Source organism: Chiloscyllium punctatum, chromosome 11 (assembly GCF_047496795.1).
Source record: "Chiloscyllium punctatum isolate Juve2018m chromosome 11, sChiPun1.3, whole genome shotgun sequence".
NCBI lineage: Eukaryota > Metazoa > Chordata > Chondrichthyes > Orectolobiformes > Hemiscylliidae > Chiloscyllium > Chiloscyllium punctatum.
Genome location: NC_092749.1, coordinates 72939180 through 72957118, shown reverse-complemented (window position 1 = coordinate 72957118; position 17939 = coordinate 72939180). Strand labels below are relative to the sequence as shown.

At 41.9% G+C, this 17939-nt stretch overlaps 1 protein-coding gene across 3 annotated transcripts in view; it reads right to left on the bottom strand.

Annotated features, from left to right (window-relative positions):
* The window catches only part of cnksr3 (cnksr family member 3), a 190771-nt gene that overhangs the window by 64012 nt on the left and 108820 nt on the right, over nucleotides 1–17939 (bottom strand). For all 3 annotated transcript variants that reach the window (XM_072581041.1, XM_072581042.1, XM_072581043.1), the window contains one exon: nucleotides 13650–13737. In XM_072581041.1, the coding sequence (XP_072437142.1) occupies nucleotides 13650–13737 (88 nt within the window). The remainder of the gene's footprint in view (nucleotides 1–13649; nucleotides 13738–17939) is intronic.

Here is a 17939-nt window from a genome sequence, read left to right as displayed (position 1 = left end):
ATCCATCCTACCAGAATCTTGCAATCTTCAATGAGACCATGTCTTGTTCTTCTAAGCTCCAGAGAACAGAGACCTAATTTGCTCAGCTTATCATAGAACACCACCATTTTCCCAGGGCCATTTTTGTGAACTTATGCTGTCTCCAAACCAACTACATTTTCTTGGATGTGGAGACCAAATCTACAGCAGTACTCTATATGTGGTCTCACCAAAACCTTGTACAACTGTAACAAACCATTTTATGTCCATGCTTCAATCCACTTGCTTTAAAGGTCAACGTGCCCATTGATGACTTAATTGCTTGCTCTACGTGCATGCTGACTTTGTGAACCTTGTCTGCACACCCAAGTCCTGAACAAATTTGACAACTTTCAAAAACATTCTACCTTCCTAATCTTCGGCCTAAGAAAATAACTTCACATTTCCCTAGTTATAATCCATCTGTCACATTGGTGCCCATCAACTAAACCCATCTATACTCTATTTTCAGACTCCATGCTCTCCCCAAAGCATATTTTTCCACTAAGCTCTGTATCATCAGCAAACTTAGATTATTTGAATGGATTTGATTGATTTATTGCCATGTGTTCCTATGTACAGTGAAAAGTTTTGTTTTCAAGCAGAACAGGCAGTTCATATAGTAAGCAAGGACATATAGATCCATAGGATGAAAAAACACTAGATAGAGGCATGCAACTTACATCTAACAGGGTGTGAGCTAGGCAAGATCAGCATTATTTGAAATTAGAGAGGCCATTCATCAGGCTAATAACGACAGGGGAAAAAGCGGTTCCTGAATCGTGTGTGTCTGTGTTCAAGTTTCTGTATCTTTTGCCTGATGGAAAAGGTTGTAGGAGGTTGCTGGGATGCAAAGGGTCTTTGAGGATATTGGCAGTCTTTCTGTGCCCGTGTAAATGGAGTACATGGATGGAAGGTTGGCTTCCGTGATGGTCTGGGTTGTACACATAACTTTCTGTAGTTTCTTACATCCCTGGGAACAGCAGTTGCCATACCAGGCTGTTATGCACCCTGGACAGTATGCTTTAAATAGTGCATCTGTAAGAGTTGGCAAGGGTCCTTGCGGACATGCCGAATTTCCTGAGCCGCCCGAAGGAAGAAGTGTTACTGTGTCTTCTTGACCGCTGTATCTACGTGGAGATTCCAGGACAGGTTGTCGGTTATCATCACTCCTTGGAACATAACACTCTCCACCCTCTCAACCTCGGCTCTTGTGATGTTGATGGGGGCCTATTCTCCTCTCTTCTTTCTGAAGTTTAGTTCTTTAGTTTTACCAATGTTGAGAGAGAGGTTGTTCTCATTGCACCACATCACCAAGCCCTCTATTGCCTTTCTGTATTCTGACTCCTCATTGTTTGATATCTGGCTTACCATGTCGTCAGCAAACTTGTAGATGGCATTCATTGAGAATTTGGTAATACATGTATGGGTGTACAGAGTGTACAGTAGGGGGCTGAGGTCCCCTGGTGTTGACTGTTAACATGGAGGAGGTCTATCTTCACCTGACTGCAGTCGGTGGATCAGAAAGCTGAGGATCCAGTTGTAGAAGGAGAAGTCAAGTCCTAGGTGTTGGAGTTTTGCAACCAGTGTGGTGGGGATAATGGTGTTGAAGGCGGAGCTGTAGTGGATGTGTAGGAGCCTGACTTCAGTGTCCTTGTTGTCGAGATGTTTGAGGGACAAGTGTAGGGCTAGGGAAATGCTGTCCACTGTGGACTTGTTACTTCGATAGGCAAACTGTAGGGAAATCAAGGCAGGTTGAGAGACTAGAGTTGATGTGGGCGAACAGTAGCCTCTCAAAGCATTTCACGATAACAGAGATCAGAGCCACTGGGTGGTAGTCATTAAGGCACATTGCATGTGTTTTCTCAGGCACTGGGACGATGGTGGTGTTCTTGAAGCAGGTGGGAACTTTGGCTTATCGGAGGGACAGGTTGAAGATACCGGTGAATGCTTTCACCAATTGGTCTGCACAGGATCTAAGTGTTCAGCTGGAGACCCTGTCTGGGCCCTCCACTTTCCTTGGGTTGACTCCCAGGAAGGCCAATCTGACATTTGCAGCCATGTCAGAGGGAACAGGTGCATCTGGGGCTGTCAGGGTACGTGACACCATGCCACTGGCATTCTGCTTAAACCGAGCATAGAAAGCATTGAGGTCATCAGGGAAAGATATGTCTTTGTCCACTATCTCGCTCTGCTTCATTTTCTATCCCGTAATGTGCTTTAGAGTTGCCACAGGTGGCAGAAATCTCTATAGTTGGTTTGGGCCTCTAACTTTTTCCAGTACAGCCTCTGGGCCTCTCTGATAGCTTTTGTCTCTTCATTCTTATGACTTGAACAGACAACACAGATTGCAAATAGCAGAGGTCAAGAACAAAAATGCATTCCACTATTCACCTGCCAAATTCATATCATCTCGTTTTTGCCAACTTCCTGCTGAATGAATATTAAATCAATTCTCTCATCTATGCTAAAATATTATCCACAAGTTTCTGGGGCTTTATCCCACCTCTTAACCTATTGTGCTGATCCTTAACCAATGCCTTTTGGGAATCTACATATATGACATCTACTGGCTCTGCTTTAAGACTTTTTTGATAATAAATCCCAGCATTTCCCAAAAAGTGATGCTTGTCTAGCTAGCCCACAATTCTGTTTAGTTTATCCTTCCTTTCAAAAAAAGTGGTGCAACTTTTGTCAACATCCAATCTGATGGGACTGGTCCTTAATGGAAATGATTATGTACAATAATGGCTAGCAAAGCCACTATCTCTGCAAATATCTTTATAAGCTTTACACACATACTGTCGAGTCCAGGGACTTTTCATGTTTTAGCCCTTAGACTACCATCTATTTTGGAATGGAAAAAAAGTGTACCTTCTGCAGTAAACAGAACATATTTGTTCAATGCATTTTCCATTGCCTCATTCCCCACACTAAGTTTCTCCTATCCCAAAGGGATTGGATTCTATAAAGCCGACAAGTCCACTACATGGCATTTGATAATCCTATCTTCCCTCCAGTTCATGAAATCAACACAATATGTATCCCTCCAACCATTCCATCTGTCAATCAATGAAAGCAGTCTCTTGAATTAATCATGCCTGTATCAAATGCACAAGGTAAATGACACTAGCTTATTGCATGCTTCTCAAATTGTTCCAACTATCTGATTCCATCATTCTGAAACCAATTTGTCCTGTTCATTGTCTTTTCAATAATATAATAGAATAACATTTGTATCAACTGAAAATGTCTTTTTGATTTTCATTTTTATGTGGGGTAATTGTTTCAAATTAGGATCTGACAAATTAAAATGCCAATAGAGAATGGAAGAGTGACTGAGTGAGACTGGGGCCTGTGGCAGCTGGTGAAGGAACCAATAAAAGGAAAGAGAATCAACTTCACCTCATCCTCACCAATCTGACCATGAGTGTATTCGGTAGAAGTGATCACTACATAGTGGATGTGGAAATTAATACTGCCCATCACATTGCAATGACATCCTGCCTAGAAAAATAAATTTTAAAGAGCTACTAGCTCAAAACTGGCATTTTGAGAGGTGCTGTAAGCCTTTGGCCATCATAGAATTGCATTTAACCATCATCTGTAACCTCACAGCCCAGCACACATTCTTTCTACCATTACGATCTAAACAAGTGAACAACTCTTGCTCAAATGGAAGAGTGTAGAAGGGCACATCAAGAACCACACAATGCACAACAAAACGAGGGGTCAACCTGGTGAATGTACAATGCAGCATTACTCGCGTGCCAACAAGTAAATGCAGCATATGGTAGGTGTGGAGATACACTAACCCACAACCAAAGGATTAGATCCAAACTCTGCCATCCTATTGTATGCCATTGTGAATGGTGGTGGACAATTAAACAATTCACTGGAGAAGGCGATTCTACAAATATTTCTGACCTCAGGGCCCAACACATCAGCATTTGCAACCATCTTCAGTCAGAGTGCTGAGAAGATAATCCATCTTGGCCTCTTCCAGGGAACTCAGCAGGACAAATGCCAACCCTTGCCATCCAAGCAGCATTTGCCTGGTTGTTGCCTCAAGGAACCCATAAAATACTAGAGTCAGAGAATTGGGGAGGGACTTACTGCTGACTGGAATTATACTTAGCACAAAAGATGATTTGTGGGAGGGAATCTTGAGGGATAGGATTTACATGTATTTGGAAAGCAAGTACTGATCAGGGATAGTGCATGGGAAACCATGTCTCAGGAATTTGAGTTTTTTTTGAAGAAGTAACAAAAAGGATTGATGAGGGCAGAGCAGTGGACATGATCAATATGGACTTCTCTAAGGCATTCAATAAGGTTCCTCATGGGAGACTGGTTAGCAAGGTTGGATCTCACGGAATACAGGGAGAACTAGCCATTTGGACACAGAAGTGGCTTGAAGGTAAAAAACAGAGGGTCGCTTTTCAGACTAGAGGCCTGTGACCAGTGGTGTGCCACAAGAATTGGTGCTGGGTCCACTGCTTTCTGTCATTTATATAAATGATTTGGAGTGAACATGGGCAGTATAGTTAGCAAGTTTGCAGATGAAACCAAAATTGGAGGTGTAGTGGACAGTGAAGAAAGTTACCTGAGAGGAGAATGGGATCTTGATCAGATGGGCCAATGGGCTGAGGAATGGCAGATGGAGTTTAATGTAGATAAACGTGAGGTGCTGCATTTTGGAAAAGCAAATCGGAGCAGGCCTTAATGATAAGGTCCTGGAAAGTGTTGCTGAACAAAGAGACCTCTGAGCACAAGTTCGTAGTTCCTTGAAAGTAGAGTCACAGGTAGATAGGGTAGTGAAGGCAGTACTTAGTTTGCTTTCCTTTATTGGTCAGAGGATTGAGTACAGGAGTTGGAAGGTCATGTTGCGGTTGTGCAGGACATTGGTTAGGCCACTTTTGGAATACTGCATGCATATTGAATTATAATCAGAAGGAGGTGGTGAAATTTGAAAAGGTTCAGAAAAGATTTACAAGGATGTTGCCAGGTTTGGAGGAATGGAGCTTTAAGGAGAGGTTGAATAGGCTGAGGCTGTCTTCCCTGGAGCGTCAGAGCGTATGTGTGGAGTTTGCACATTCGCCCCGTGTCTGCGTGGGTTTCCTCCAAGTGCTCCGAGAGACTGAGGGGTGACCTTATAAAATCATGAGGGGAATGGATAGGATAAATAGACAAGATCTTTTCTCTGGCATGGGAAAGTCCAGAGCTAGAGGGTAAGGTTCAGTGTGAGGGGGGCAAAGATAAAAAGGGACCTTAAAGGGCAACCTATTCACGCAGAAGGTGGTGCGTGTATGGAATGAGCTCCAGAAGTAGTTGTGGAGGCTAATACAGTTACAGCATTTAAAAGGGTTTAGTGGAGAATGGGGCAAGTGCTGGCAAATGGGACTAGATTAGGTTAGGGTATCTGGTTGGCATGGACAAGTTGAACCGAAGGGTCTGTTTCCGTGATGTACAGCTCTGATTCTATGATGGTTATGATCGACTTCCAAAAAAAAATCAGTTCCAGAACAGTTCTGCAGGAGCTCTTCAGGGTAAGGCTGAAGGCTCAATCATCTTCAGATGTTCTACCAATGACCACGCTTTGATCATCAGGTCAGAAGTGCAGATGTTTACTGATTATTAAACAATGCTTAATAATTTTACATCATTATCTGAGGAATTGTAGTCAGTGTGCACATGCAGAAAGATGTGGTAAGTGGTAAGTAACATTTGAGCCACATAAGTGCCAAGCAATGACCATCTGATGATCAAAGGCATTGCAATCACTGAATACCCCACTATCAACATCCTGGGTGTTATTAATGACTAGAAACTGAACTGGGCCAGCCTATGAACACACTGGCTCATTCTGCAGGTGATAGCCTGGGAATTCTGCATCAAATAACTCACTACCTGATTCCACAAATATTGTCCACCTTTAAAGGCACACGGTGGAATTCTCTTCACTTGCCCAGATTAGTGCAGCTCGAACAACATTCAAAAAGCTTGAATATAATGAAATAAGTCAGCTTCCTTGATTAGAAGAATGTTTTCAGTATTGACTCTGCTGTCTCTGTACACCGATGCTGCATAACCTGTAAAATTTACAAGATGTACTGCAGCAACTCACCAAGACTCCTTCAACAGCATCTTCCAAACAGTGACCTGTAACAACTAGAGGGACAAGGGGAACAGATGTATAGCAACAGCACTACCAGTTGAAAAATCCCCTCTAAGCCACACACCATCCTGACTTGGAACTATATTTCCGTTCCTTCATTGTTGCGACACCAAAATCCTAGGACCGCTCCACACCCCACCCCCACCCCCAACAGTAATGTGAGCATACCTACACCATATGGACTGCAGAGGCGACCTAATAAAAGGTCTTTATATAATCATGAGGGACAGGGATAGGGTGAATAGCCAAGGTCTTTTTCCCAGGATGGGGGAGTCCAGAGTTAGAGGGTACAGGTTTAAGGTGAGATGGGAAAGATATGAAAGGGACCTAAGGGGCAACTTTATCGCGCAGAGGGTGGTGTGTGTATGGAATGAACTACCAGAGGATGTAGTGGAGGCTGGTCTGATTACAGCATTTAAAAGGTATCTGGATGGATATTTAGTTGGCATGGGCAAGTTGGACCGAAAGGTCTGTTTCCATACTGTACAATCTCTATGACTCTAATTATGGATGAGTAGGTCATGATCTTTTTTTCTTCCAATTCCTGCACCCTATGTGAACTTCAACACTTTTTGCCGTTTGGGAGATGCTGTGATGGAAGGGTCTCCACCTCAGGATTTCCAAGCTCCAGAGACAGCTGGAGTCACTGTGCAGTGAATTTCCTGGATTGTCTGTTCTACAGGGCCACTTCTTTTTTGTGAATCTTATCTGCAATCTAATATTTTTGCATTTCTCTTTTAATGTGGTCCCCAGAACTGGATGCAAAATGACAGCTGAAACCAAACAGCATTTTGTACAAGCTCTTTTATTTTTAATCAAAGTGTATGGACATGCGAGCTCATCCAGCATTTATTACCCATCTCTAACTGTCCCTTGGAATTGTCCCAATTAATAAATCATAGGATGCTGCATGCTATTGAAATCCTGCTCTTTACCTGACCTGCCACCTTCAATGATTTATACACATATACACCAAGGTCCCTATGCTCCTGCATCCACTTGAAAATTCTACTTGTTCACCCAATGTTCTTCAAACTATAACACTTCACACCCGGCATGGTGGCTCAGTGGTTAGCACTGCGGCCTCAGTGCCAGGGACCCGGGTTCAACTGTCTGTGTGGAGTTTGCACATTTGCCCAGTGTCTGCGTGGGTTTCCTCCGAGTGCTTCAGTTTCCTCCCACAGTCCAAAGATATGCAGGTTAGGTGAATTGGCCATGCTAAATTGCCCATATAGTGTTAGGTGAAGGAGTAAATGTAGGGGAAAGGGTCTGGCTGGGTTTCTCTTCAGAGGATCGATGTGGACTTGTTGGCCGAAGGGACTGTTTCCACAGTGTAGCTAACCTAACCTAACCTATCGGTATTGGGTTTCACGTACCCCACATTACACCTTATCTTTGCCTTTTCAAAGTTCTATACATTCACACAAACTAATAATAATTAATAGAAAATATATACCAAACATACCTTTCTAAACTAAAATGCTTTCAAAATTTTAGACTAACCTGCTCACAGGTCACAATATTTCAAAGTTCACTTGCCAATTTTGAAACCGACCATATTTATTTACCAGGAACAGCAAGTACCCTAATACAGACTACCAGGAAAGACCATTACAAATCTTCCTTTAATCTTCTCAAAACATCCAGTAACCATTACAGTTTCTTGCTACGCAGACAATTTTATACCTATGTTGCTACTGTCCTTTTTATCCCGTAAGCTACAACTCAGCTCACAGGTTTGTTGTTCACAGTCGATGTTCACCACTTCAACAATATTACCCTCATCAATCTTTGCTGTTACTTCCTCAAATACTCTAAGTTAGTTAAACACAATCGTTCCTTAAATTCATGCCGGTTTCCTTTAACGAACCTACATTTGCCCCAAAGTTGTGGTTCTGGATCTTTCCTGCCACAGACTAATTTATACTTGCTGAAGTATGTTCTTGCTAGGGATGCAGTGCAAAGAATGCTTATCAAATTGATTCCTGGGATGACAAGACTGATTTATGTGGAGAGATTAGGTTGATTAGGATTGCATTCACTCGAGGCTAGAGAACTGGGTGAAATGATCTCCGAAACACAAAATTCTAACATGAATGTTCAATGCAGGAGGATCTATGGGGGAGGTGCAGAAATAGAAGTTAATAGTTTAAGGATAGGACTAAGTTGAATGGAACTTTCTTCATCCAGAGAGTGGTGAGCCTGCGGACTTCAGTGACTTGGTGATAGTGAAGCCAAAACAACATGTTTTCATGGAGGTGGTAGATATAGAAGGGGATGGCGAAGGGGATTAAGGAATATGAAGAGTTGGGGAAGGTAGGATTAGGATATTGAACTCCATGATCATTCATATTGCATGATGGAGCAGGCTTGAAGGGTCAAGTGGCCTACTCACGCTCTTATGATTCAATGTTATCTCCACACCTTTCTTGAACAAGTACATAATATCGGCAATTACACAGTCCTCTTATCACCTAGCCTGAGGAAAACTGGAAAATAGTAACTAGTATTTCAACAATTTCCATATTTGCTTCCTTCAGCACTCATGGATGCATCTTATCCTGACCTGGTGTTTTTATCAGTTTTAAGAACAGACAGTCTGTTCAATGTGTCACCTTCAATTTTAAAGTCTTCAAGTGTCTCCTCTTTGCTTTGAATTGGGCAGTACCTTCTTATTTGTGTAAAGGAAGACATGAATGATTCATTTCAAACCTCAGTACGCAATGCCACCACAGGCAAACCTCCAACTAGCTCTGCCCCTCCTCTTTCAGCCTTTTTACAACTTACACGTTTACTATATGAAAAATTTTTTCAGCAGAACATTTTTGTTGATTTATGTGGTGGTCTTAAGCAGTTCCTTGGGATTCAAGTTAACTTGCTTCCATTCCAGTTCCATGGATTTTCTCTGACTCCAGTCCAATTCACAATCTGCAGACTCTGCCATGTTGGGGCAAATGGTGTTTGAAGTAGCATTTGGAGACTTGCATTCTACCTCTGCTCAGAGCACCAAGGTAAGATTGAGATGTCAAACTCTGTGACCACGGCCTTTCTGAACTAACCTTTTACACTTTCAGTCACAAGCCAGTGACTGCTGTGAATCAGAGTATACTTGATTTTTAGAAATATTCTTAAGGCATCCACAGCAACGTTCCCATTTATTCCTGTGATTTCCTGCCGTGCCAGCTTGAGTGCTGGCTAGAACAGTTTTTCAGATAACAGCAACCATATGAATGGCATGCCCCATCCAAAGTAGTGGATACTGCTGCTGGGCTGCCTTTCATGCCACCAAATTTGCAGAGGTAGGAACTGGTGCCTGAGGTATTTGCTGCAAGTTGTCCAAGTCTCTGAAGCATTTAGGAGATGAGATTCTCTCCCATCTGCTACAAGGAAAAATATTGCAAGGTCCCCCGACCTACCAGTCACTTAAAAGTAAGGGATCCACAGTAATAAATATGGATTACACAGCATATTAAAGGAAAATCCAACGATCCAACAATTGCTGTATAGTACCCCTACCAAACTCTTCCTACTCAAAAATACTTCCATCAAGGATCAATTTGCCCACTTGCAGAAACTTATCTTCTGCCTACTCCACGACAATATGCAAACCCGATCCCCTCCAACAGAATTACCACGGACCTCATCTAAATGGGAATGGAATCAAACACGATTCTGTCATCACATCCTTTTCTTCCCCCTTTTCTTGCTGCAATACTGCACCTCAAATCCAGCAAAATAATCCACAGGCATAGGAATAATCTATAGAATACAGCATAAGATAGCCACTTTTGAGAAGATCTGTACCTCAGGTCAATGATAAGTTTGTAAATTAGCTCGCTGAGCTTGAAGATTTGTTTTCAGACGCTCGTCACAATACTAGGCAATATCATCAGTGAGAGTCTCTGGTAAAGCACTGGTGTTATGTTCTACCTCTCTATTTATAGGTCTTAGTTTTTTTTTTCAAAAGATGGGTGATGTCATTTTTGGTTCCTTCCCCCCCCCCAAGGGAAGGTAGATAGGATCTAATGGAGTTCTGGTTAGAATGCCATGCCTCTGAGAATTCCCGTGCATGTCTTTGCTTTGCCTGTCCTAGGATCTGTGTGCTGTCCCAGTCAAAGTGGTGTCCTTCTTTGTCTGTATGTATAGAAACTAGTGAGAGTGGGTCATGTCTTTTGGTGGCCAGTTAGTGTTAATGTATCCTGGTGGCAAATTTCCTGCTCGTTTGTCCGATGTAGCTTTTTGTTACATGTAAATGACATTAGTTTTGCTGGTGGTATCTAATGGATCCTTTAGGTTCATTAGTTGCTGTTTAAGTGTGTTGGTAGGTTTGTGGGCTACCATGATTCCAAGGGGTCTGGAAGTCATTTATGCTATGTCTTTACCTTACATCAAAGTGGCTATAGGTTTTGGTTGTGTTGTCTGCTTGTTTGGGGCTTGTTTCTGGGGAAATTGACAAATTGTGTTTACTGGGTACCTGTTTTCTTGTATAGATATTTTTCTTCTTCTTTTTGTAGTTCTTGGGTGCTGCAGTGCGATGTAGCTGATTGAAAAAATGTCTTAATGCAGCTCCATTTGTGGGTGTGGGGATGGTTGCTTCTGAAATATTTGGTCTGTATGTGCTGTTTTTCCTGTAGAAGCTGGTTTGAAGTTCTCTGTTAACTGTTATGTTCAACTGTCACATCGAGGAATGGGAGTCTGTTGTCATTCTCCTCCTCTTTTGTGAATTTTTCACCTGTCAGGATATTGTTGATGGTGCTGCATGTTTCCTCTAATTTGTTCCATTTTGTGGTGACAAAGGTGTCATCTACGTAGCGGACCCAAAGTTTGGGTTGGATAGATGGGAGGGCAGCTTGTTCAAGTCTCTGCATTACTGCTTCTGCTGTGAGCCCTGACATTGGTGACCCCTTAGGTGTTCTGCTGACTTGTTTGCAGGTTTTGTTATTGAATATGAAGTGGGTGGTGAGGCACAGGTCGACAGTTTGAGGATGTCGTCTTTGCTGATGAAGTTGATGCTGTCTGGTGTTTGTGGGCCTGGTTTTCCAGGTAGTGGTGCCAGTGTTTCTTTAGCCAGGTTGATGTTGCATTAAGACATTATTTCAAAAGAGCTATGTCACAATGCAGCAACCAAGAACTACAAAAAGCAGAAGAAAAGTTTCTCAGCGAGCTAACTTACAGACTGCATAAACTGTTAAATTTAAAACTAAAATCACTTCAATTTGAATAACTGAAGTTCCAAATGCAGACGACATTTGTGGTCACTAGTTGTGGCTCCTTCTCCAAAGCACAGGTGAATGGGCCATTTTCTCCAAAAGCCCAGCATACTACAATCTTCTTCCAACCAGTGGATATTTACTAGCTGTTGCGTGGGATGGTAAGTTCATTATATGAGAAGAGATTGGGCTGACTGGATCTGTGTTCACCAGAGTTCAGAAAACAGAGGGGCTCTGATTAACGTAAAAAATGTTGACAAGACCAGACAGATTGGAAACAGGGATGATGTATCCCCTGATAAGTAGGTCAGAGCAACAGGTTGCAATCTCAGGACGTGTGGCAGGCCATTTGGACTGAGATGAGGAGGCATTCCTTTCCTCAATGGAGAGTGAGCTTTTCAAATTCTCTACTACAGAAGGCTGTGAAAGCCAGGTCACTAAGTAGGTTTAAGAAACAGATATCTAGAGGCTCAAATAGAGCAAATGACGACTCATAACCTTATCCTGGGAGCCTCCTCTTAACGTAGGCAGGCAGTGATGATGAAATTTATTATTTAGTCAAATGTGCCGGTTGTGATAATACTATGGCTTTAAGAGATGCATTTTGTCCTGCTTGTTTTTAAAATGGAGAAATTAAGAGTGGTCTGTTCCAAGCCAACAAAGTAAACAGCTTGAGACACCTTTGATTTTTTTTAATATAAAAGTTGAACAAACGGGTGGGGACAAGCTCCTCCAGAAGCAGCATTTGAGCTTTGGCTTTCAGTAGTTGCTGCAGTCTTGAAGCTGGATGTGGAAGCTTATTTCTTTGTTACAGCTAAAAGCCTAGGTTCTCTTCCTGCTGCTAGAATTGTAATCTATTTTACTTAACTTATCTTTGCCAAGGGTGTATTTACTGGATGTTGCTATATTGGAACTGTTGTTGTTTCATAGTTAAATAACCTATTACTAAGTTGAGTTTTCCAATAGAGTTAAGCTATTTAAATTCTTCTTTCTTTTGTTTGTATTTTTACTATATTGTAAGAATAAAGAGAGACTTGTTTGACCAATCGAATTGCTTCCGGAACATAATGCCTTACACTTGCCTTTAAAAACAAGAAACAGCAGGGGTCTAGGCTATCTCTAATATATTTTGAGGGTGGGTGGTGGGGGGGGGGGGGGGGGGGGCGGGGGGGATGCGGGGGGAAAACAGAGGGGTGGTCTGCTCCATGACAACGTTCAGCCTCTAGGCAACCGAGAGCAAGAATATTTGAGAACCAGGTTGTCAAATACAAGATTTATGGTCATGGTTTAAGAGGTTGCAGTGATCCCCAAACTCTGACAGCTCCAGAGACTTGTACATCTGTGCTTACATGCAGTGATTTTTGGAAGACTGGTGTGGCACAGCTCAACATGACAAGGAAAACATTTGTTCCCTGAACAGAGGAGACAATTCCCTGGAAGGCTGTGGTAAATGATTCAGAAAAGGAAATAAAGTTCTCTTCACATTCAGCTAAGACCTTTTTAAATCACTCAAAAACAATTTAAAAAATGCTGTCTTGTAAGATTTCTTGAAAACTTTGTATTTGCTAAGAGCAGGTACCTGGCCATGTACAATGCAATGCAATTCAACAACAACGCATGTAACAGCCAGTACACAACGATACGTTAGGAGCCATATGCTATTTGGACAAAATAATTTCTTCTTTCAGTGAAGAATATGTCAGGTTGTGAAACTTGAAAGGGTTTAGAAAAGATTTACAAGGATGTTGCCAGGGTTGGGCAATTTGAGCTATGGGGAGAGGTTAACTAGGCTGGGGCTGTTTTCCCTGGAGCGTCAGAGGCAGAGAGGTGATCTTATCGAGGTTTATAAAACCATGAGGGTCATAGATAGGATAAATAGATACGGTCTTTTCCCTGGGTTGGGGGAGTCCAGAACTGGAGGGCATAAATTTAGGGTGAGGGGGGAAAAGATATTTTTAAAAAAAAAAAGAGACTTAAGGAGCAACTTTTTCACACAGAGAGTGGTTTGTGTATGGAATGAGCTGCCAGAGGAAGTGCCAGTTGCTGGTGCAATTACAGCATTTAAAAGGCATCTGGATGGGTTTGAAGGGATATAGGAGGGTGCTGGCAGGTGGGACTAGATTGAGTTGGGATATCTGGTCGGCATGAACAAGTTGGACTAAAGGGTCTGTTTCCGTGCTGTACATCTCTATGACTCTGACTCTAAGTGAAAATGAAAGTCATAAAAAAATGTATACACAAACCTGTTGAACAATTGTTGTTAAATTCAAGCACAGTTGTATAATCTTATTTTTCATCACTGAGTAATCACTGATCCCTGTAAATGGTGATCTGCAAAACAAAAATGTTTTAGAATAGTATGCATACATATTTAAACATGCAACTTGGTGGAAACTTTCTCATACGTGCATAGCAGTGCATGCGCCAAAATAGATTAAAATATACTTTTAAAATAGATCAACTAAACATTCCATCTAGACAACGGAATTATTTGACCTAAATGAAAGGATCTTGGGCATTATACTATAATTTAACATGCCTGTTCAATGAGTCAGTGAGTTCAATAACAATTTGAGTACGTGCAACCAGTTCTTAAGCAGCAGTACTGCGAACTTTGCTGGGTGGGTTCACAAAGACTTCTAGGGAAATCCTTCTCAAGTAAACATTATTTCAGTATTCAATGTACATGACTCAGAGTTGGATGGCTAGTACATTGAAAAGTTGGTTTGCCTTTCTGAGTCAGAATTTACCAACCCAGACTGGACAGACTCAGATACAGACGCATTTGTAAGTCACAGGTTGACAACACTGAACTGTAACCCAGCTGATACATGATACCTGAGAAGCACATAATGATGTCATATTGGATCCTTATCTTAGATGAAATCAGCCTACATTTAGCCTTGTTACATGTTACATAGAAGAGTTTAACAATTGCAATGCATGTCAGCAATTGAACCATGCAATTTTCTTGCTTTGGTTGATCAAATAGACAGAACTAAACAAAGAATGTGCACAACAGCTCATGAGAAATTGAGAGCAGTCAGATTACAGAATAATGTCCAAGCAAAATCGTGCATTATTCTGAATCTCTACAGTACTTATTTCCAATTAAGTACAAAAAGTGCAGAAATGAAACTTCATTCTTGTACTTTGAAGGGCAATTGTCAGAGCATATCATTCTAAAAACTTTTCCTTCAGTAAATTTGTTCCTTTTACTCAACATCACATTTCTCCTTCTCCAACATTTTTATTTCCCGCGGCACACAATTTTAAAAGGTGAGGTTCCTTGTAAAGATTTAAAAGGTTGAAACATAAATTTTTAATGGTTGCATGCTCAGTCCAAAATACAAGTTGCTTCCTATACGTGCACAGTACACCAAACACACTATACTGTGGAGAGTCAACGGTGCCCATAATATTTAAATGCCCTCTTCTCCATCCCACAACCTGTGATCCATTCCTTGCAAGGCTGTAGGTAACATATCAAGGTTGACTACCCAAGGCTAGTTCAATTAAATTTGTGCTAGTAATGTGACTGATCCAGCATAATAGTTGTAAAACAAATGCATGGAACCCAATTGACTCTATTGATAATATAACAAATTTCATGTATATTTGAGGTTCACAGTAACTGATCATAGGGATCTAAGGTGAGAGAACTCAGAGGGGACAGTGACTATAAAATGATAGAATTCATCCTGTAGTTTTAGGGGGAGATGCTGGAGTCAAACATAATGGTTTTACAATTGTGCAAAGTTAACTACAAAGAAATGAGGGATTTGGTCAGAGCTAATTGGAACTGGAGCCTAGTGGGAAAGACGGTGCAGCAGGAGTTTCTGGGGGTAATTCAGGAGGTACAGCAGAAATTTATCGTCAGGAAGAAACAACATACTAAGGGGAGGATGAAACAACCATGTCAGGGACAGCATTATAGTACAAGAAAATGCATACTACGTGATGAGGAATTGTATGAAGCCATAGGATAGGGAAGCCTTTTTAAAAAAAAGGCAAGAGACAGAAATTGGAAAAGGAAGAAGGGGAGAAGAAGAAATGAGTGTAGTATAAAAGATGATTGCAAGAGTCTGTTTAGATATCTAAAAGTTAAGAAAGGTGCAAGAGTGGATATTGGACCGATGGAAAAGTAGAGAAGTAGTAAAGGAGATCAAAAACAACAGAGGAATGGAATAGTACTTTGCATCTAATTTTCACAACAGAAGACACCGGCAACATACCATAACTTCAAGAGATACTAGGTAAGTGCAGTGGCCATCACTAAGGACAAAGTGCTGGACAAGCTGAAAGCTCTGAATGTGGGCAAGATGGAATATATCCCAGAGTTCTGAAGGAGCTAGCTCAGGAGATTATGAGGCATTGGTAGTGATCTTTCAGCAGTCAGAAGACTGGAAAATGGTTAAACCCTGCTTAAGTAGTGAGTCAGGGGGATCCAAAATGGCAACGACCCAGCAAGTCTGAGTCTATAGTGCTCCTCCCAAGACTTGGGCAAAATAGGCCACCTGCCTCTTCCACACTCACCAAATCGCTTAAAATAGTTTTTAATTAATGTAATTAGTTGCTCAGTACTGAATTTAAACAATCTAATCTCCTGTAAAAATGACTAAAGGGAAGGGAGCCCGCAGTTCTCAGCAGGCAGGAACCCCTCCCCCACCATCCCCAGCTGCAGCTGAGGTGTCCGCAGCCACCCCGGGGGACTTCCCTACGGTGGTGAGCCTCGTAGAAATAATCTCCAAACTTGATGCGAAGATCGACGCCTTCATCGAAGAGTCCTGGAGCCGATGGAATTCACCTCGTCCGCGCTACAAAAGCGCAACAAATACATCGAGGAAATCAAGCGCCGAGTCGGAGGGGCGGAGCCAAAGGCCGTGACTATAGCAGAATTGGCCGTGGATCTGGTCCGGACTCTCAAACAGTTGAGTCCGGACCTTAGAAAATTGAGATCATCGAAAAAATATTCGTTTGCTGGGCCTTCCCGAACGGGAAGAGGAAGGTCAGCTTACAGTGTTTCTCGAATAGTGGCTTCCGCAGCTTTTAAATCTGGAGGCTGGATCAGGCCAGGTAAGGATGGAATGGGCCTACCAGGTTGCAACACGCGGGCCCGGCTCAAACCAACGCCCCCGCCTGGTCCTGTTCCGGCTGCAGAGCTATAAGGAGAGGCAGATACTCTTAGAAGCTTCCAGAAATCTTGGGAAAGATCCCGAAGCCATTATTTATAAAGGATCCAAGATGATGTTATTCCAGGACTTTTCCCCAGTTCTGGTCCAAAAGAGGAAGGCGTTTGATGAAGCGAAGAAGTGTTTAAGGGACTTAAATATTCAGTACTCCTTGCGCTACCCAGCGACGCTACGCTTTAGCCATGAAGAGTCCATCTACAACTTCAGATCGCCGGAGAAGGCCAAGGAATTTTTGGACACTCTTAGCTAAATTGCAAGAGTTAATTGATGTTGTTTTGCTCTCCCCACACCCCAGTTTACACCCCACCTTTTTTTTTATATTAACCCCTTTCATTACCTTACTGTTTAATATTATCTTCGGGGGGTGGGGAGGGAGGTTTATTGATTTGTTCTCTACTTAGCGATTTTCTTCCCACCCCCTTTTTTTATATATATAGGCCAGGGGGGGTCTAGTTAACATAGGTGAGGGGAGGTGGTTACCTTATCCTATTTTTTCTCTGTCTTTAGGAGCAGGGTTGTTTTCCCCTGTTATTTTGTATTACTATATTTAATTATTACTTGTTAAGGCAGTGTAATTTTATAGTTATATATGTTTATACATGGTATTAACATTACCAAATATATCCAGGTGTTGGCGTGGGTTGGGGGTGGGGGGTAGAGTGCTCACTGTTAATTCTAGCTCTGTAGTACATTTGAATTTTCTTCATCCTATCGTGGGGTGCTTGGGTCAAGGGTGGGGCACTGGTTGGGAGAGGATATGATGGGCTTTTGGAAAGGAAGTGATGCAACCTGGGAACAAGGGGGAAAATCTCCATTTAAATAAGTTTTTCTTTTATTTAGAAAGTTTTTTATTATATTGATGGGAGTGTATTCAAGAGCCTTTGTTTTTGTGAATTTTATATGTTCTACACTCAGGATGTTTTGGATAAGGTTTCTTCTCCCGAGGGGTCTTGGACTTGCCCAGACGATTATGGTTATTCAGTCGATTAAATGGTGCACCTGGACTGTCAAGGGGAGTAATTCACCAATCAAAAAGGAAGAAAATATTATCAAACCTCAAGAAAGAAAGGATTAATATAGCTCTCCTACAGGATACACACTTATTGGATAAAGAACACTTGAAATTACATCAGGGTGGATTTGATCAGTCCTTCTTTTCTTCCTTCAGCTCAAAAAGTAGGGGGGTTGTCATCCTTACTCGGAAGAATCTCCCTTTCAAAATCCTAAAGCAGATAAAAGATGAATCTAGACGATATATTCTGATTAAAGCCCTTATAAATGGAGAGGAATAGGAGATCTTAAATCTGTATTGTCCCCCGGCACATCCTTTTAAATTTATAA